Raw genomic sequence first — 20,682 nt, 5'->3', positions numbered from 1 at the left:
GATAGATAGATAGATAGATAGATAGATAGATAGATAGATAGATCCATTGATTGATCTATTGAACAACGTTGTTGATGATCCTTTGACTGACTGCTTAATTGATTACCTCAAAGAATGGTGCAGAAGTGTGGATGGGAATCACATGACTTGGACATGAGTCAGACTCAGATCACAGATTTGATGACTTTAGACTCGACTTGACAAATTAGAAAATACTTACATCTCAACTTGGACATTAACACAAATGACTCATGACTTTATTTGGACTTAAGCTTTTTGACTTGAAAATACTTGATACTTTCCCTCAAGTGAATTTGGGAAGAGAACGTTTTAGACATCTTTCCAATATGAGATGAGATAAATACAATAAGACAGGGCAGAAACAGACAAAAATCTTTCTGTTGTGGTACTCGTTATTAGTGCTATATGCTATGAAACTGCAATGTCAGCACTACTTTTTTATGATTAAGTTCAGTTGCATTTGCTTTAACAAATTTGTTTTAACAAATAAATACCAATCTTAAAAAGCATTTATGATTTTTGTAAATAATCCTTGATTTTTGTAACAATTAACGTATTATTTTGCTGTTGGCATTGCAATAGCTTTACATTTGGTGAAGTGCACATTATGACTTGTTTAGGACTTGAGACTTAAAGTTTAGGACTTGGGACTTGTGTGCAAAGACTTGAGACTTACTTGTGACTTGCAAAACAAAGGCTTGGTCCCACCTCTGGTATGGTCATGGGTGGAATATTGAACAGGCCTACTGGGCATAGGCCCAGGGGCCCAAAGCATCAGAGCCCCCCCCCCGGCCTTCACCTGCACAATGTCACTTAAATTAACATGTACTGAACGAGAAGAGACTCTAAATGACCATGAGTAGACACAAAAAGGCCACAGAGAGATGCAGAGACACAAAAAGCTCAAAAGGGCCAAAACAACCAGAAGAGACACAAACTTACCTGCAAGAGACAGATATGACTACAAAGAGATGCACATGTGTGTATTGCTTTAGTGTAGTAGATACAGACATTTTGTTTTCATGGAACAGAACTGCGGCTACATTGAGCCGAGTGCATTTTTTATCGCCTTTGCAGTTTGGCCCATTTCACCTTCCGTATATTTTGACGTACACGTCCAAACGTATGCGGAACTTCAGTTGTAAACAAAAACGGACAATCACTACATTCCTCTTCTGACCCCCAAAAATAGAAAAAACGAAATATAGTCATTTCTTGTAGAACGCTGCTTGTTGAAGGTAAGCATTAATCTATTGACTGTTCAGCTGTCCAATTGTTTTCTATGTAGTGAGTGCTACAAGCGGAAGGATATGATTTTGTTACGTAATGCCCAGTCGTTGAATGCTAGCTAGCTGCTAGCTGTCGAACTTCATGTTAGCTAACAGCTATCAACGTTAGCTCACACCGAGAATACTGCGTTTGTGTTAGCTAACAAGTAACGTTGCAAAGGACTGGTTAGTTCGTGGTTACTCATTTACCTTAGTAGTATTAGCTAGTTAACTTTCGCTAGCTAGCTAACAAAACTGGTTTTATTGTTGTTTGGCGTAGCTTTAGTAACAACGTTACAAGGAAATTAAAGTCAACACAATACACTTAATGCTAATGATTGATTGAGCATCGGTCACATCACATTTTATCTAAAAAAAAAATAGATTCCCTGAAGTTTTATATATAAGACTTACTCTTTTTAGTTGATGCAGTCTTCAATTTGTAAAACATTGAATCAACACCGCTTAACTAAGCTATCCTGTCACTCAGACAATATGGTTTTACTTAATTTGCCAGTATGTACCAGACAATCAGACACAAAATAGCCCATACAGTCTAAGAATCTCAGCAAAAGTGTCTAAGTTCATGATGGAGTTTGGCATAATGTCGTCTACATCAGTGATTCTCAACCTTTATTGTGTCAAGGACTCCTAAGTTTGATACACATCAGGACATGAACCCCCCATGTGATAAGTATTCACTACAGGGACCTTTTTCTGAAAAGATATTGGTTGTTAGATATGAAAATATTTACTGATGGAGACCAGAATTCTGTAGTTGGCAACCACAATTTAGAAGATAATCGTGGAGGAAATGAAACCCATGATCAGATGTCACTCCCATGACTCTTACTCACATTGGGCTCAGTTCTGTGGTGAATTGAAATTACCACCTTGGTCTTTTACAGTGTTCCAATAAAACAATGCATCTCTTTACATATTCTGAAAATTTGTCATTGCCCCACCCTCATCTCTGTTTCTGTGTGTTTTTTTAAATCAATTCCAGATGTTTGGCAGTGGTTGATGCAAGTGCCAGTTCATTCCTATAAGAAGACATAATTTGGTGTTGTAGGCCTGCAGAAACGATTATAGCCAACATGTCTAGGAAGCAGACACCCAAACCTGTACGGAGCAACAAGAAAAGTGAACTGGAACGGAAGAGAGATGAAAGGGCAGCACGCAGGGCCATCGTAAAAGACCGCAAGAACCGGCCTCAGGATGGCGATGAGGGAGCAGAGTTTGTCAGTTTCTCTAATCAGCTCCAGGCCCTGGGGCTCAAGCTGAGAGAAGTCCCCGGAGATGGGTAAGAGCTGTTAAAAGACTGTGGGGTCTAGCTGGGCTGTCTCTCCCTCTGTGCTGTCTTTTACAATCACTGGTACTGCAAAACGTGTCTCTTAAATATAATTATATAAAGAAAGCTTGTTTTCAAGCTGGAGACAGCTGTCTCATCATGAGTAACCGAGATGTGTTGCTGGAGGAACATAATGTCTTCAGCCTCTGTGCCTACATCTCCCCAGCCCACAGTCAGTCACAGCGTACAGTAAATTAAACTGCAGAGTATTCATAGCTGCATGGTGACTGCATAGCAGAGGCAAATGTCACTAGAGCCATAATTTGACAATCCTCATCTTTGTTGTAACATGATTTGTCTTCCGTAACTGATCATAAAAGCAGTATTGTGCCATTTAGAATATGAAAACAACAACGGAAATATCTTTAGGTCTCTGTAGCTTAATGAAAAGTCAAGATGGGAATTTAACTGATTTGCTGTACAGTCTTGCATCTGTCAGTCATGTTTAATATTGGGCAGAATGCCTTGTGATTGCAGGGCTTCAGCCAATGTTATTGGCCAAAGTCCAGAAACTTGCCAGCTCATGAATGCACCAATAGGTATAAGCCTGATTTAAACATAACATAACCTTCATATTTTCCAAGCACGTTGTTACTTATTCATTAAACACTAGGCAGTCGTGTGTGGAGTGAAAACCCGGTCACTGTTTTTGTCTCTTGCAGGAACTGCCTGTTCAGAGCTCTGGGCGACCAGTTAGAGGGTCACTCCCGGGGTCACCTGCGGCTTCGGCAGGAGACTGTCCAGTATATGATGTCCCATCGACAAGACTTTGAGCCCTTTGTTGAGGACGACGTTCCCTTTGCACAGCACTGTAAGAAAATTACCCAGTGTGGGACAATTAAATGCTGTGATTTGAAAGGAGACTTTTACTTGTGTATCATTAACAATGAACTATTCTGACATATTACTGTGCATGGGAAGACACATTTGACCAGCAACAATGCAGTGACCTCTGGTGGCCCTCAGTTCAGTTTGCAGTGACAGATGTTGTATGTCAGTGTGCAAGAAAAATCAATTCTGCTGCACACAACAATGTGCTTTTTTCAGACTTTGCTCAAATGCTTGCATTTTACATATGAACTGCTGGATAATTTGACATTTTCAGGCCTGAAATAAACCAAATACTCCCTCTTTGGTTAAACTGGTAACAATGTGTAGACATACAGTACAGGCCAAAAGTTTGGACACACCTTCTCATTCAATGCGTTTTCTTTATTTTCATGACTATTTACATTGTAGATTCTCACTGAAGGCATCAAAACTATGAATGAACACATGTGGAGTTATGTACTTAACAAAAAAAGGTGAAATAACTGAAAACACGTTTTATATTCTAGTTTCTTCAAAATAGCCACCCTTTGCTCTGATTACTGCTTTGCACACTCTTGGCATTCTCTCCATGAGCTTCAAGAGGTAGTCACCTGAAATGGTTTTCCAACAGTCTTGAAGGAGTTCCCAGAGGTGTTTAGCACTTGTTGGCCCCTTTGCCTTCACTCTGCGGTCCAGCTCACCCCAAACCATCTGGATTGGGTTCAGGTCCGGTGACTGTGGAGGCCAGGTCATCTGCCGCAGCACTCCATCACTCTCCTTCTTGGTCAAATAGCCCTTACACAGCCTGGAGGTGTGTTTGGGGTCATTGTCCTGTTGAAAAATAAATGATCGTCCAACTAAACGCAAACCGGATGGGATGGCATGTCGCTGCAGGATGCTGTGGTAGCCATGCTGGTTCAGTGTGCCTTCAATTTTGAATAAATCCCCAACAGTGTCACCAGCAAAACACCCCCACACCATCACACCTCCTCCTCCATGCTTCACAGTGGGAACCAGGCATGTGGAATCCATCCGTTCACCTTTTCTGCGTCTCACAAAGACACGGCGGTTGGAACCAAAGATCTCAAATTTGGACTCATCAGACCAAAGCACAGATTTCCACTGGTCTAATGTCCATTCCTTGTGTTTCTTGGCCCAAACAAATCTCTTCTGCTTGTTGCCTCTCCTTAGCAGTGGTTTCCTAGCAGCTATTTGACCATGAAGGCCTGATTGGCGCAGTCTCCTCTTAACAGTTGTTCTAGAGATGGGTCTGCTGCTAGAACTCTGTGTGGCATTCATCTGGTCTCTGATCTGAGCTGCTGTTAACTTGCGATTTCTGAGGCTGGTGACTCGGATGAACTTATCCTCAGAAGCAGAGGTGACTCTTGGTCTTCCTTTCCTGGGTCGGTCCTCATGTGTGCCAGTTTCGTTGTAGCGCTTGATGGTTTTTGCGACTCCACTTGGGGACACATTTAAAGTTTTTGCAATTTTCCGGACTGACTGACCTTCATTTCTTAAAGTAATGATGGCCACTCGTTTTTCTTTAGTTAGCTGATTGGTTCTTGCCATAATATGAATTTTAACAGTTGTCCAATAGGGCTGTCGGCTGTGTATTAACCTGACTTCTGCACAACACAACTGATGGTCCCAACCCCATTGATAAAGCAAGAAATTCCACTAATTAACCCTGATAAGGCACACCTGTGAAGTGGAAACCATTTCAGGTGACTACCTCTTGAAGCTCATGGAGAGAATGCCAAGAGTGTGCAAAGCAGTAATCAGAGCAAAGGGTGGCTATTTTGAAGAAACTAGAATATAAAACATGTTTTCAGTTATTTCACCTTTTTTTGTTAAGTACATAACTCCACATGTGTTCATTCATAGTTTTGATGCCTTCAGTGAGAATCTACAATGTAAATAGTCATGAAAATAAAGAAAACGCATTGAATGAGAAGGTGTGTCCAAACTTTTGGCCTGTACTGTATGTGACTGTTGATGAAAGGGTGTTCATAGACATTGCTTCATTTCAAGTTGTCACAAGCCAGCGAGGCTGGGAGTCATTGCTAGCTGTCTGTCTTGACTTCATTCATTCAATCAGAAATTATATTCTTGACTGATTTTGACAACTAGTTTAAATGTTTAAGTCATTTCAATAAAATGCATATACTTTTTTTGTAATCAGTATGAAAAAATGGCACCATAGAGAGTTCAAGAAAAAACATTTTGTGATTACAGCATAAGGTTATCTTGTGAGTAATGTTTTTGTTTCTTTCCACCCAGTGTCCAACCTCTCTCAGCCTGGTACGTTTGCTGGCAATGACGCTATTGTGGCTTTTGCTCGCAGTCAGCAGGTGAAAGTGGTCATCCATCAGCTCAACACACCACTGTGGGAGGTAGGGAAAGAGGCAGAGGCAAAGATTTTCAAATGATGTCACTTAATCTAATGATGAAACATAACTCCCTCGGCACCCTACATAGTTTATATGTTCTGTTCTCATTGCAGATAAATGGTGCAGAGAAGCAGGTGTGTAGAGAGCTACACATCGCCTACCGCTACGGAGATCATTATGACAGTGTGAGGCGGATTGGAGACAACTCTGAGAGTCCTGCTCAGCTTCGCATAGAGGTATGTAATTCACAGTGCGCATTCAGTGGACCAGCGCTTGGGAAAATGTCCCCGTTCCAGGTCCACATCTTTACTGTCAAGAGTGCATCATGTCATGTTTACACCTATTGAGGGACCCTTTACTGATGTGTCTCTGATGTTTCCTCGCTATTGCTGAATAGAATCTGCAGAATTCACAAGGCCAGCAGCGCGAGTTTGGGGACGGTCAGAGGGACAGACAGAAAAACTCTTCCCCCACAGCTTCAGAGGAGGACAACGTGATCCTGAGCTCCATCAAGAATCGAGGAATCCAGGGTCAGAAGTTACACATAATTCGTTAGCTGCTGGAAAGATAAGACCGACAGGGCAAAAGAGAACAGCTAGGAATCAACTTTATCAAAGACTTTTTGACCATCATGCACTCAAGCTCTTCTATTCAGCTAAATTTTCCATTCATCTCATAGGAGGTGGACGATATATCCGTTATGCTCCATGTATCGTGGCTTGTTCCACATGGGATGTATAACATGATTATAACGCAAACATAGAATATAAATTGTCACATCATGTTTAAAGCCACTGGAACAAACATGATACATCACACGCACTCCCCTGCCCATCCAGACCTCTCGCTACTGGGCAATTGTGTGCAAGCAGCCGAGGATTGTGTTTATGTATCTGCAGGGCTCCAGACTGCGACCACTTAGTGGCATTTTTATACCAGTGCGTTTTACACACACATTGTTAATACATGAACTGGAGAGCTGTTAGTATGTTTCCCACTCACAGTGAATAAATCCTGACATTTTACGGTGCTATTACACTAACTTTCTGCTAACTGTGAACACCTAACTGTTGACCAGCAGCTTCAAGGTCACAGATGAAACATTAAGCGGGTGCTTCAGAATAAAAGCACCAGTGGTTCTGCTTAAATTCATTCATCAACAGTACTTTATTCAACTTTAATATAACAGTACTTTAACTTTATCATAGGAGTATGTTATTTAACTTGGTTGTAACAGGACTTTATAACAGTGCTTTAACTTTAAGTTGATACTTTATTTAACTTTATTATAACAGGATTGAATTTAACTTTATTGTAACAGTACTTTATTTAACTCAATTATAACATTACTTTATCTTAATCGTAACACTACTTTATTTAACTTTATTATGGCTGTACTCTATTATAGCTACTGTTTTTAACTTTAACGTAACAGTATTTTAACTTTATTGTAGGAGTACTTTATCTAACTTTATTATAACAGTACTGTATTTAACTTCATTGTAACAGTAGTCTATTTAGAAGTTAAGTATTTTTGTAGGTTATAGTAGATTAGAAGTGATTTCAAAATATCAAAATATATATATTGTGTATCGTAATATAGCCTAAAAATAATTCACAGGCCATATCGCCCAGCCATACATCTCATTAACACGCCAGTTTGCTTGACGTTGATGGTAATGATCGCATCACACTGATTGACTTCTATTAATTTGTTTATGTGTGTCTCAGGTGATGAGGAGAACCTGCTCCAGCTGAGTGCAGCAACCATCAATGCAGAATGGCTTGTTGGCTCCATGCTGGGCCAGTCCTGTCAGGGCCAGTGTGCCTCAGGATCCTGCTCAGCCTGCAGAGCTGTAGCCACAGACTGCAGTGAGCATAAACAGCCAGCAGAGGGAAGCAACATACAAAAACCAAAGGTAGACTCCCTATGCAGCCTGTCCTGCTAAGTTTATTGGAACCCAAGTCCATTTTTATTTCAGGTCTCACTTGAACTAAAAGGTAGTTTGTGTTTCCCTCACTGTCAGGTATCTAACAAACAGAGGAAAGAGCAGCAGCGGCACGAGAAGAAGAAACGTCAGGAGGAGAGGCATCGGCAGAAGTTTCTCCAGAGTAAAGGAAGTCAGGATCAGAACCAGAACCTACCAGAGGCTGTTACTTTAGTACCAGCTCTCAACACTCTCAGTATATAGACTGGAGCATGGCCAATATTACCTACTGCTACTCTAGCTACCGGGGGCTGACGCTGTTTTGCACATAGTCAAATTTGATTCAGTCACAGTGGATGACTTTTCCTAAAGAGAACCCTATAGTTTCTTCGCAAACGGTATAATGGTGCCTGCAAACTTGTGTGTGTGAGATGTGTGAGATGTGTGAAAGTTGTAAAAGAGGGAGAATGAAAGAGCACGACCTTCAGTGTTATTGTCGGGTGTTGACTTAATTCGATTCCTGGTTGGTGTTGGTGTTGACAGAAACTCCTCAGATCTGGTCCACTTCCACTGCTACCTAGCCCCTTTCTATGCTGGACATCTGGCTTTCCATGACAACCATGCAGGTAATCTCATGCAGCTGGGCTTTTTGATTTGCCACAGATTGAGTTTATTCAAATGTTCAGATCGTTCTCTTTGTTCAGTCTGACCAAAGGAGGAAGTAAAAGAAGAGTGGGAGATGAATGATTGTTACGCACACTGTGTAAGGAATGTGGCAATAAATAATAATAAATGATAATTTACTGTTTCTGTGCATCAGATAATATAGTACGTGTTATCCAGGGTGACATTTTTTTGTGTTTTTCAAACTAGAGGTAACTATATCTCAGGATGTTGCCCCCCTTGTGTTAAAAATTTCCTGTAATGTGTTACAGGGTATATAATGTTCGCCCAGTCTTAGCAATCAATATATGATCAAATATTTGACTGGCTGTTATTATTTAAGTAGCTTCAGCTTAGCTGATGACATTAGTGTTTTTTCGAATGGTAAGTGCGCCCTCAGTTCTTGGCATGTTGATAATTTGATGAATGGGGTTTCAGAATTTTCACGAGAACACCATGATTTCTGCCAAATTGGAGCCTGAGTTGACTGTGATGTAGCACTCAGAAGCTGCCTGTTTATCATATTGGGAGAGGGGACAACAGTTTGAATACAGCATCCCTTAATTCAGTTAAGAAACTGCCCTGTTGCATAAAGGAGTAGTAAACTGAGCCACAGTAATAAAATGATAAATAGAAGTTAAAATAAAACTGAAGAGACAATGGATTCCAAATAATTCCAAACAGTATAGGGATATCTGACATGACACAAGTCCAACCCACCACTAGGAAATATAAGAAATGTTTATTTTATTAAAACAGCATAAAAATGACATGAATGGAAGCCAAGGCGGGGCTCACAGAGAGAACTGACAGACTTGAAAAACTATGTACACTTAATTCTAAACACACCTGTGTAGGTAGATAGTTTTGAGGACTGAAACCTACAATGCTGGTATAAAATACTCTTTGTAGCGAGATCAGATAACGCTTGCTGAATAATGTCACTTGTGGCATTTCTGGAATGATGTTAAACAACACTTTGACAATACCACAAAGAGAGTAGACTTCGTAATGTCAGGTACAAGAACAATATCAAAAGTTTGCTACTAGTCAAGCAAAGATATGATTTACTCCTTGTGTATTCAACTTTAAGTTTGTAAGAAGATGAATGTCTTCTATGTGGTGCAAACCATACGTCGTCTAGCAAATAACAGAGCATAACAGTTTCTTGCCCTGTGTTGACTGAAACTTTCTTGTGGGGATGCAAAATAATATCGGCACATTATCTGTATATGTCAACATTTGTCTAAAATGAACTACTGGAATCAGCCAACATCATCGTTATCGGCCAATATCGGCTTTACAATGAACTATCAGAATTGACCAACATGCTTTCTTTGCACAGTGAATGAATGAATATTACATACATTGAAAAACATTGTGCTCCATGTCTCCATCTGCTGGTGGGCCATCATGATAACAGTATGCATGCATAATATGATGTTAATTCCACTACAGAAGGGACTTGATGATCACTAAAATTATATATATATATATATATATATATATATATAAATATAAATTAGTGTTGGTTCTCGGCCAAATAATGTTATATATTAGCATATGGGATATCAGCAAAGAAGAAGAGACAAAAATGTGTGTTGTCATTGAGGTTTCTGGACCACTCCTGAATGTCAGTGATTTAACGATACAGCTGAACACGGCGGTTTCAAATCTCCTCCATACAGGTAACTGTCCTCCCTCAGGTTGCTTCTCAGTGCAGTCAACTACGAAGACAAGATGACATCATTCCAAATGAGGGACCATTAAGCGAACATCAGTGCTACAAAAGGTGTACGCTGCTGCTGCTTTAGAAGTCCTGTCGGATGTTCTCCTTATTCTCGTCCCCCTGCTGTTGTCTGAGCTGAGTTATTTCGTTCTCCAGCTGGACGATGGCTCGCTCGATCTCGTAGTTCTTACTGACCAGAGACACCCAGCTGTTGACGGACAGATACAGATGTTATCTTACCTACATATTCCCAAGTGCAGCAATATAAACATAATAACTCTTCAAACAACATACTTTGACTCCAGCTCTCGCAGTTTGCCTCCTCCTGCTAACTGATCATTCTTACGCTGCCAGTTTAAATCTTGAATTTGCTTCCTGTGTGGCAAAAAAAAGTGTAACCAGTAAATACTGTACGTGAAAACTTGTTTATTAACACTTAAATACAGCACAAATGTTCCAGTGATCAGTCACCTGAATTTCTGAAGTTCCTTTTGAGCCATCTCAATCATGAAGGCGAGGTTACTGAAGGAGGGAGATAAGATGACATGTTAGCAGTCTTTAACCATGCACTGAAGTAACGTCTGTGAGAAACGGCTGCTGTCACATACTCGTTGTAGACTTTCCATGCGTTGGTTCCATACTGCGACATGAGCTCCAGGTTCTCAATTCGGACCGCCTGGTGCTCTAGCTGAGCCATCGAGTTGTTCACACACTCCTGCCATGCTGTGATGTCATTCTTCTGTCCTGATGAGGGTGCTGGCAGCTCATATCTCCACAGGAGAAAAAGACAGAGGAAATTAACAATATTTGAAGCCACAAAGCAAAAAATGATTATGAACAATTTTTTAATAAAAATGCACCCATCCTATCATTTAAAACAACTGCAGCTAATGATTGTTTGCATTATCTATCACTTATTTTAGTTTTCATCATTAATTATAAACAATGTCATACACGCCTATAACAAATATTTTCAATTTATTACAGTATTTAAATGAGCACTGACAGTGAATCACATGCACACACTTTCAGTAATTATTTAACAATTGAGCAAAATACACACTTCCCTTCTTTTGTTTAGATAGTTCCCATTTTAGGGCCGTTTGGTGTGCACTTGTGGACAAAACTACAGGTGTGAAACCTCCCTGAACAACAGGCTGGACAAAACAACTGAACCCTGGTCTGACAAAAAGAGGTGGTCTGGGTCCGGATCAAACTGAGCCATGATTCGATTTGTTTCTGGTGTGAAAAACTTTTTTGTGTGGTTTGGACTTACGAACCAATAACAGGAAGTTTTGGCAGGCTAAAGTGATGAAAGTAGTGCGTGTGTGTGGTTTAGTGACAGGGACAGTGACGGTGGCTGCGCTCAGAGCAGACAAGTGAACAGAGCACAGGAGAAATTAGCAGTAAAGTGGTGGTAAATGTACAGTGTAGGTTTCAGTTTGTCCATGAACAACGCAGCGTAACAAAATGAGCCAAGGAAGCACATGAGAAAGGAGCAGAGACTTTATAAAGAGTGAGTTGGAAAAAGCTCACAAAAACTCGGACACTTCTTTTCGAGAGGATGAGAGAAAGAGGAGAGGAGAGGAGAGGAGAGGAGAGGAGAGTCGTCTACTTCTTCTTTGGTTCTGACTTTCGGGTGTGCAAAGGCTGTCAATTTTTTTGCTATTTGCTGAAATCCTACTCTGAATGATAACTTGAGGAAATAATTGGTAGATTAATCAATAATGAAAATAACAACTGGTTGCAGCTCTGTTCGTAACTGGCTGATTTCTTGGCCTCTGGCAGGGGTGCATCCCTAGTCTTTTAAATTACATCCACGTTTCCCTCACTTGTATTAGTCCCTCCCACTGGGAATGCATGGAGGGTCACAAGGAAACCATGTGGGGAAAAAGGAAAGGAGGAAATATGTTTTTACAGAAAGAAGACATTGTCTCCTCAGAAGTGTCGGGTAAAGCGATGTCTGTTTCCGATGACAGCAGCAGCTGATCATAACTGGATCAGTTGTCAGTTGGCTTTAGTAGCTGTAGAGACTTGATGGAGTTTGTGTTTGCACATGCATAAAAGAATTAGCCTATATATAATTAAGACGCACAGTTATCACTGCCAGAGCAGCAGTGTTTACTCTCAGTTTAAGACGCTGTCACATTGATAACATCATGCTTTTTGTATTTATGCCGTGTCCTGCTCAGAGGCAGATAATGAGTTTATATTATTAACTGATTATTTGCATCTGTATTTATTGATATTCAGATTGTGAACTCATTATCTAATAAGTCAAGACATGATTATGGTGTATTTTAAACAGTGGGAATTATTCATTATGCTAAATGTTTCAGGGAAAATTGATTGTGTAACTCACCAAACCCACAGTCAAGAATCATCCGCCTCACATGTGACCGAATGGAGCAGACAGACTCTGCTACTCTCTGACTTTAGTTGTATCCAAAATGAAAGTTAATAGGAGAAATTACAGATCGTGATTCTTTTGTAGTTCAGACCTACAATTTATACATTTGATTTTTAAACTGCAAGGTGAGTCAGAAAACAAATAAAATATAAAACTTGGCAGTGATACACCTGAGTTTAATCCCTTATCTGTCTTCACTCCAGCATGAAACTGAAGTATGACGAGTTGTATCAGATCAGTCAGATCAGCGGCAGTGTCCAATAATCTAATACAGGGGCGCTGGTAGTTAAAAGACCTACCCTAGATGTCTGTCTAGTGTGCAGACTCTATTCCGGCTTGTCTAAGTCTTTGAAACTCAGTTACCACACCCTGCTGTTTGCCTTGCAGCAGCACAAGTATTTTGCGACATATTTTGGATCATCTAGGCCTATTTCCATTAACTGAATTCACCTACTGGTTCATCAAAGGGTTAAATCTACTCATAAAAAAGTACTTGGACTTCAGGGCATTCCTAAAGTGAATAACCTAGAAAATATATTCATTGCTGAAAATACTACAGTACCTCACTCAGTAATGATTAAGGACTGCACTGAGGTACTGAAAGTTTTGCTCATTTCTTACTGCATAAGATAGGGGTGAAACTCTCTGCAAAGTATTATCACCATGTTGGATGCAGCAGTATTTTTGCATGACTATGTGTGTGTATAATGTGCCTAAGCAGGATGTTGATGCAGGTGTTCTGCTGCTCTAAACACAGGCCCCTGCAGAGTGTAAGGGTTTACCTCTTCATGCTCAGGAGATCCATAGGCTGCCGAGCCGCCAGCCGCTCAAATTCATTCTTCATAATTTCCGTCTAAAGGGGGAGGAAAAAACATAAGAAATGCTGTTATTTCTGTCACACTGACGCTGAGGCTGAAGCTGTGAAGAAAGATTTAGAGGTTGGAGGGGTTTGTCACCTCAAAAGCAGAGAAGTCCGGTGTCGGCAAGTAGCTCAGGTAGTTCTTGGTAGGTCGGTATCTTCTGGTCTCCTCCTCCACCAACGCTGCAGCCTAGAAGATACACCATCATTTTTTTTGCACAGGAAAAGCACTGCAGCTACTGAGAAATTAACTTTTATCAGTTTTTACCGTTCTGAAAATCCAACGGTACAGTTAATTTTTGGACTGGATGTTGCAGATCATTTTTCAGGTTTAATTTCATTATATATATATATATATATATATATATATATATATATATATATATATATATATATATATATTTTTTTTTTTTTTATTGTTTCCCCATCATTTTATCTTTTGGCTCTAGCCAATCAGAGACTAAAAAGACTACATCAGCTTGTTTCACTCTGTGGTTGAAGATGCACTTGTGTCATGTCATCTCTTAAAAAAAGCTAAAGCATCAGTTTGTGGGATTTAGTGGTATCTACTAACAGTGAGGCTGCAGATTGCAACCAACTGATTATGGTCTTATCAAAGCCAGTGTTTGGTTTGTCCTATCTGGGCTACTGCAGGAGCATGGCGGGGGTGAGGTTACATGGTGGAAGAGGACCCACTTGCTACACAGATATAAGGAGCTCATTGTAGGTTAAGAAAACCACACAGATTCTTAATTTTAGATGATTATACACTAATGAAAACATAATCATGAATACCACATTCCATTTCTGCCAATAGATCCTGCTGAAATCCTACATTCTACAGGGTTTCCCACACGTTCATTTGTTTGTGGCAGCCCACCACGATAACATCTGCCACCATATATTGATCTTTTATTTTTGGGGCTGGACCATTCAGGAGTGCTACTGGATTGTATATATCGTTCAGTTATTCATTGCACCACACTCTTAAAGCACAGTGTGTACGGGTACGGACAGAGCAGCAGAACACCCGGAGCAGTGAAATTGAAATTTGACCACTCATTGCACTGGGTCTAAAAGTTCACTTTCACTCGCCTCTGTAGCAGCTGCTCCTCTCATCAATCAATCTGAACAGCACTTATTGAATCGACTGATCATTTTTCCAACTCAAACTGCTGCTGAGGAAGAAAATAACTTGAAGAGTTTCGCCTGCGCTGTGTTCAAAGACCCAGAAAAACCTCTGAATTTAGAGAGGAGATACAGAATAAAACAGGTGGACATACACACTCTGAAATCTTAAGAAATAGGGCCTGTGAGCTAATGTATATCAATTCAGGGGTCCATGACACAAAACAATCTGACTGACACGAGGAATTATACTAGTTTTTTCTCCGAAGTTGAAATATTTCATTGTGATAGCGTAGAGTGTGTACTTGGACACCCATGAACCCAATTAAACAATAACACATGGATGATGACAGATCATTCTGAGTTCAAAGAAAACAATGTTTTATATATCCTGTCTGGTTGATGTAAGGAGGCCTTAGGCTATTAACATGACAGACTGATGGATGATGAGACATCCCTGAAGCGTAAGTAAATAAATGTGACAACAACAACAAAAAAAAGCTCAAAATAACCCACATGGATAGAGGCTCCTACACCGCACAGCCCTGGAGCTTGGAGATTACTTTTCACTAAGCGTAGAAAAGGTTACTGTATGCACTGCATTAACAGGCCCTCGAAATAGAATTCTTTACATATTCATACTACCCAACACCCAGATCTAAGAGATGATAGAGTGGGCGAAGGTGACCAATGCTTCTCCAGCTGGATCTGAAGAAATGTCTTTGTTTCTTTTTGCAAGTCTCTTGACGAATTTAAGCTTCTTTTATTGATGCCTCTGCCCTGAGAGGTCTATCCCAGGAATCAGGAGTAAGCCAAGTCATTAACCTCTAAATGAGCAACTGTTCTTTGTAGGAAGGAAAAGAATAAAGAGAGAGCCTTGTGCGCGTCATAATTAACTTGCAAAAGCATCAACTCTTTTCAGTTGAGATGGATACTTTGGGTTTTTGGGGGAACAAAAAAAGTTAACTTCACTCCTCTATGCAGACACTGTACACTCATTCTTGTGGGTGTATCATAGGAGTATTGAAGAAATTGTTTATCCATTACTGGGATCTTGTAACCTGCAGTTTTAAGAAAGGTGCGTAAAACTAGGCTTAGCAGTGCCAGCTCTCTTGTCTGGTAAATACTGGCTGACTACTTCATGGCTTACTGGTTCATCTAAATAGAACAGACTCATCAATAATGTTGTTTGTCAGATCTGTGCTTTTTCTACTCTTACATGTCACAATATCTCTCTGACAATGGTCGGAAGAGCTGCTTAATGCACACATCATTAAGAGTGATCAAACCGGTCAATTTTAGGTGTGATGACTGATTATTGATCACGCAATAAGAAGGTCTTAAGTCTTGTTCTCTGAGGTATTCTGCAGTAACCACAACCATATTAACATTTAATGGATGTTGAAGTGGTGGCAAGTATCAGCTACAGTGCTGCAATGGAAGACCTTTGCACAGCAGCCCTTACAAATATTACATTCATTTTGCAGAACCAAAGCAACTAACAACAAGCTCATTCAAACCATGCAGGAGAAAGATACAGATCTCGTCACAGCTCAATATTTCTACTCTTTGATAACTGCAATGCATGAGCAACTATCAATGTTATTAATGATGAGGGGTGGGATTCACCAGAGGCCCCACAATATGATATTATCATGATACTTGTGTCATTATACAATATTCTTGTAATTCTAAACATTTTGCAATATGCAGAGTATTGTAATAAAATATTCTGTGATATATTGTGATTTCAACTGCTAATTACGTCTCCAAAAGACAAAGTTTTCATTCTGTTCATCTCACTTCAGCCATTTAGATTGCAGCAAATTGTATCTAGTGAACTGAAAAGGCAAGTGATTGTATTATTTTAGAAGGATACCAAAAGTTTAATTTGTATTTATAATATTAAAAACAAGTGTGAAGATGTCTGTTGTAAAAAAGGTCTATATGTTCCATCAGCTGTGTGAAGACTGGTCTGGCCCCTAAATAGAACCCAGAGCCACTGCATCTTATTAAGGTTAATAACAAATGCATGGCATTTTAATAAGGTCAATAACACAATGTGCTCAGGCAAGGTTGGATAAGCAATCCTACAAAATGGCCAACAGGGGCCCCCAAGGCCCCAAGTTCACTATGTGTCACTAATACTTCACATTTTCACAAAGTACTAGTTTGGTATATACTGTGCTGTATGGAGCTACATTAGGGTCAAATGTTTTGTACTTGAAAAAATAAAATTTGAAACTGAAAATTCATTTGTTGATCTTGAATTTTGAAAAATACAACAATGTATTCAAAATAAAAATAAGTGTATGAAACGTTTTTTCAGGTTAAATATAATTTTGATTCACTTTGGTAATTCTTTTAAATAAATAATTTATTTTCACTTTTCACTTCCATATATATTTTAACATTTGAGGTCTTATTTTTTTCAGTTGCATGTTTTATCTTTTCAGATTGATTCAGATCTTATTTTTTACAGTTTCAAATCTTATTTTTTCACTTTCAAATCTTATTTTTTCACTTTCAGATCTTTTTTTCAGTTTCAGATCTTTTTTTTCAGTTTCAAATCTTTTTTTGAGTTTAAGAGTTTTGACCCTGATGTGGCGTGGGGGGCGTGGAATCATGAGTGACAGTGCCTTCAGGGAACGTAGGAACTAAAAAAATTCTGACTCAACACTTATATACACCATATTCATGTGATTGGCAGTGTAAAAATTGATGCCAGTGACAAACTTCCATTTAGAAATCTGTTTTAGACAGTACTGAGCACCAATTGCGGTATAAGAGCGATAAATTATGCCAGATTTTGCAGTTCAACAGCCACATTTTAAGTGCTGATATGTCCGATTTCCACATAGCACTGTGAACGCAGCGTAGTGTCCACTTCGCTTGCGATGATGGGGTCCGGTCGGTCGGGTCAATCTGCTAGAGCCCATACATCCAGCACACAGGTGAGAAATGTTAACTTAATGTTAAGTTTTGGGAAATCAAACATTAAGGGGTCGTTTTTGTGACAACATACATTTCCACCGCTCCATCGTCACGGCCCTGTTGATGCTTCCTCATCCAGACGTGTCCCCTGGATGAAACCTTTGAGCTTGGGGAAAAGGAAACAATCCTAAAACACCTCCCTACTCACCTGACCTGGCTCTACGTGATATTTTCCCCAAGGTCAAGCTTGGGGAAAAAATCCCTTGGAGCCACAAAAATCACCTGGAGCCAGGTCAGGTGAGTAGGGAGGTGTTTTAGGATTGTTTCCTTTTCCCCAAGCTCAAAGGTTTCATCCAGGGGACACGTCTGGATGAGGAAGCATCAACAGGGCCGGGACGATGGAGCAATCACACTTTCCAGCTTTGACAAATTCACCACTTAAAAGATGTCACAAAAAAATGTATGTTGTCACAAAAACGACCCCTTAATGTTTGTTATGATTTCCCAAAACTTAGTTAACATTTCTCACCTGTGTGCTGGATGTACGGGCTCTAGCAGATTGACCCGACCGACCGGACCCCATCATCGCAAGCGAAGTGGACACTACGCTGCGTTCACAGTGCTATGTGGAAATCAGACATATCAGCACTTAAAATGTGGCTGTTGAACTGCAAAATCTGGCATAATTTATCGCTCTTATACCACAATTGGTGCTCAGTACTGTCTAAAACAGATTTCTAAATGGAAGTTTGTCACTGGCATCAATTTTTACACTGCCAATCACATGAATATGGTGTACATAAGTGTTGAGTCAGAATTTTTTTAGTTCCTACGTTCCCTGAAGGCACTGTCACTCATGATTCCACACCCCTCTCAGTTGATGCCACGCCCCCCACGCCACATCAGGGTCAAAACTCTGAAACTCAAAAAAAAAAAAAGATTTGAAACTGAAAAAAAAAGATCTGAAACTGAAAAAAAGATTTGAAAGTGAAAAAATCAGATCTGAATCTGAAAAGATAAAACATGCAACTGAAAAAAATAAGACCTCAAACGTTAAAATATATATGGAAGTGAAAAGTGAAAATAAATTATTTATTTAAAAGAATTACCAAAGTGAATCAAAATTTATTTAACCTGAAAAAAAAAAGTTTCATACACTTATTTTTATTTTGAATACATTGTTGTATTTTTCAAAATTCAAGATCAACACATGAATTTTCAGTTTCAAATTTTATTTTTTCAAGTACAAAACTTTTGACCCTAATGTAGCTCCACGATGCTGCACATTTATTGTCCATTTATTGATATACTGTGGTAATATGGTACAAACAGCGGTAGGTAGAGCTTTAAAGTGATTTTCTAGCTGTAACGTAACACTTTTTAGAAAACGCACGCCATTTCTGCTGAAAAACTCATGTCCTAATGGTGTTAATTTAATCTTCCGAGCTTGAATTGGTCTCCACAGATAGACTGTATCCAAGTTACAATCCTAACCGCAAAAGTTCTGAGCCAACTAACGTTTTAAAGACTAAGGTTATCTAATGTCGGCCAAATAATTCACCAAACAAATTAGCATGCTCTAACTTCGGTCAAATTAATTGCTGTAACTTCATACAATTTTACAGTGACCCTTGTCAATTTGGGTTTAGCCGGTTTAGCGTGGTTAGCTAACACGCTGCGTTTAGCAAGTTCCCTGTTTACTCACCGCTTCCCGGACACCTGCTGCATCGTAACCTTGGTCAAAGTACGGCAGAGCATCGACGAACACTTCACCAGCTACTGAAGCCGTTCCGGCCATTTTCAATCAGTCTATATTGTTGAATTTGTTTGATTTGTGCCTCACTTCAATTCATAAAAAACACTCTCCAGCTAACTAATAGTAAGCATTTCCGGTCACGACCTTCAAAATAAAATCCGGCGAAACCCCGGCCGTGAGTTTTTGTTTATGACCTCTAGCGGAGTGGAGTGTAACTGCTGCTTGATCAAGGTGTAAAGAACAGTGGTCAATCCTGTGTGTTGAACCCAAATTAAGGCATGGTACTTTTGCTTTGTATTGTTGTGCATTTTTCTTTACTGTTGACTTAAAACAAATAATCAAGGCATTAAAACGCCATATTGTTTGGTTCAGCACCTTCAACAAGTTTTTCTACTTGAGAATGACTCAGCTCTGCTGGGACTGACACTGTTAACACAAGCATACAGCTGTTCATGCCATTCAAGCTTGAAGAGAAAACGGTTTTAGCTGACTGGTCCTACTTTGTTTGATTAGTAGATGGCTATTTTCAATATACTCAACCTGTTTGACAGGTATTTTTGATTTGGACTGCTAATGTCGGCGACCAGCATCAGTCCTGGTGGCTGTGAAATCTATACCTCACTCTGAGACAGTTAAAATGGCAAGATTAGACTTGTAACAAAGTAAAAAAAAAAAAAAAAAAAAAAAAATCTTCACCTAGGGTAGATAGATAGATGAATTTTTTTGGCATCAGTAGCTTAGTCTGTGGGGACCTGGCTCAGAAACAGCAGGGTCACCAATTCAAGTCCCAAATATGCAGCTGGATCAGCAGCTGGAGCTGTGCCAGTCCACCCCCTGGGCACTGCCAAAGTGCCCTCAAGCAAGGCACCAAACCCCCAAACTGCTGTGTGAAAAGAGAGGTAGGCGAAGAGATAAATTTCAATGGCCTTGTGTGAATTTGCCCAGTGTAAAATTGCCCTGTGACGATAGATAGATAGATAGATAGATAGATAGATAGATAGATAGATAGATTATAGACAGTGAATATGTCCTCCTTTACATCATAATGGTCCCCAAAAAACTAACATGGAAAGGTTATGTACAAACTATCTATCAATATTATGTTAATTACACAACGAGCCATGTAAGTGCCATTTCCTCCTCTGTGGAGAATCCTCTCCTCCATGCATTCATGCAGAAACACACTTATGCCAAACTGTGAACAGTAACTCTTTTAAAAGGCTACTTTTAAAGATGCATTAAAAAAAACCCATACTAATCTGATGAGGAGGAACCAGGAGGAAACAACCTTTTGACATTTTGTCAGGGGGTCACAACATTCTGTTTTAAATCCATGCATCCTTAAGTATACCACACCATTGTTAACACCATTGTTCACTACTAAATGTGCAGACTCAGCAAAGAACCACAGCACTCGGCTACCATTTAGTACAAG

At 39.7% G+C, this 20,682-nt stretch overlaps 2 protein-coding genes across 2 annotated transcripts; one reads left to right on the top strand and one right to left on the bottom strand.

The window, feature by feature from the left end:
* The first annotated feature begins 1,113 nt into the window (after positions 1-1,113).
* On the top strand, positions 1,114-8,563 carry otud3 (OTU deubiquitinase 3). The gene is made up of 8 exons (XM_033628224.2): positions 1,114-1,259; positions 2,296-2,592; positions 3,303-3,451; positions 5,731-5,843; positions 5,954-6,076; positions 6,238-6,370; positions 7,572-7,759; positions 7,868-8,563. The coding sequence occupies exons 2-8, from the start codon at positions 2,387-2,389 to the stop codon at positions 8,030-8,032; spliced, it is 1,077 nt and encodes a 358-aa protein (XP_033484115.1). The 5' UTR covers positions 1,114-1,259; positions 2,296-2,386; the 3' UTR covers positions 8,033-8,563.
* Positions 8,564-9,161: 598 nt separating this feature from the next.
* Positions 9,162-19,404, bottom strand: bcas2 (BCAS2 pre-mRNA processing factor). The gene is made up of 7 exons (XM_033630196.2): positions 19,197-19,404; positions 13,527-13,619; positions 13,353-13,423; positions 10,769-10,930; positions 10,632-10,682; positions 10,455-10,535; positions 9,162-10,368 (listed from the first exon to the last, which is right to left on the bottom strand). The coding sequence occupies exons 1-7, from the start codon at positions 19,287-19,289 to the stop codon at positions 10,242-10,244; spliced, it is 678 nt and encodes a 225-aa protein (XP_033486087.1). The 5' UTR covers positions 19,290-19,404; the 3' UTR covers positions 9,162-10,241.
* Between the last annotated feature and the right edge of the window lie 1,278 nt (positions 19,405-20,682).

The sequence above is a fragment of the Epinephelus lanceolatus genome, chromosome 8 (assembly GCF_041903045.1).
Source record: "Epinephelus lanceolatus isolate andai-2023 chromosome 8, ASM4190304v1, whole genome shotgun sequence".
NCBI lineage: Eukaryota > Metazoa > Chordata > Actinopteri > Perciformes > Serranidae > Epinephelus > Epinephelus lanceolatus.
This window is presented reverse-complemented; position numbering and strand designations above follow the sequence as displayed.

Coding starts and splice junctions, on each gene's coding strand:
- bcas2 (XM_033630196.2), bottom strand. CDS start 19,289: ATGGCCGGAACGGCTTCAGTAGCTGGTGAAGTGTTCGTCGATGCTCTG. Junction 10,683..10,768: donor GCATGGAAAGTCTACAACGA/GTATGTGACAGC, acceptor TCCCTCCTTCAG/TAACCTCGCCTTCATGATTG. Junction 10,369..10,454: donor CTGCGAGAGCTGGAGTCAAA/GTATGTTGTTTG, acceptor GTCCGTCAACAG/CTGGGTGTCTCTGGTCAGTA.
- otud3 (XM_033628224.2), top strand. CDS start 2,387: ATGTCTAGGAAGCAGACACCCAAACCTGTACGGAGCAACAAGAAAAGT. Junction 3,452..5,730: donor CGTTCCCTTTGCACAGCACT/GTAAGAAAATTA, acceptor CTTTCCACCCAG/TGTCCAACCTCTCTCAGCCT. Junction 5,844..5,953: donor TCAACACACCACTGTGGGAG/GTAGGGAAAGAG, acceptor TTCTCATTGCAG/ATAAATGGTGCAGAGAAGCA.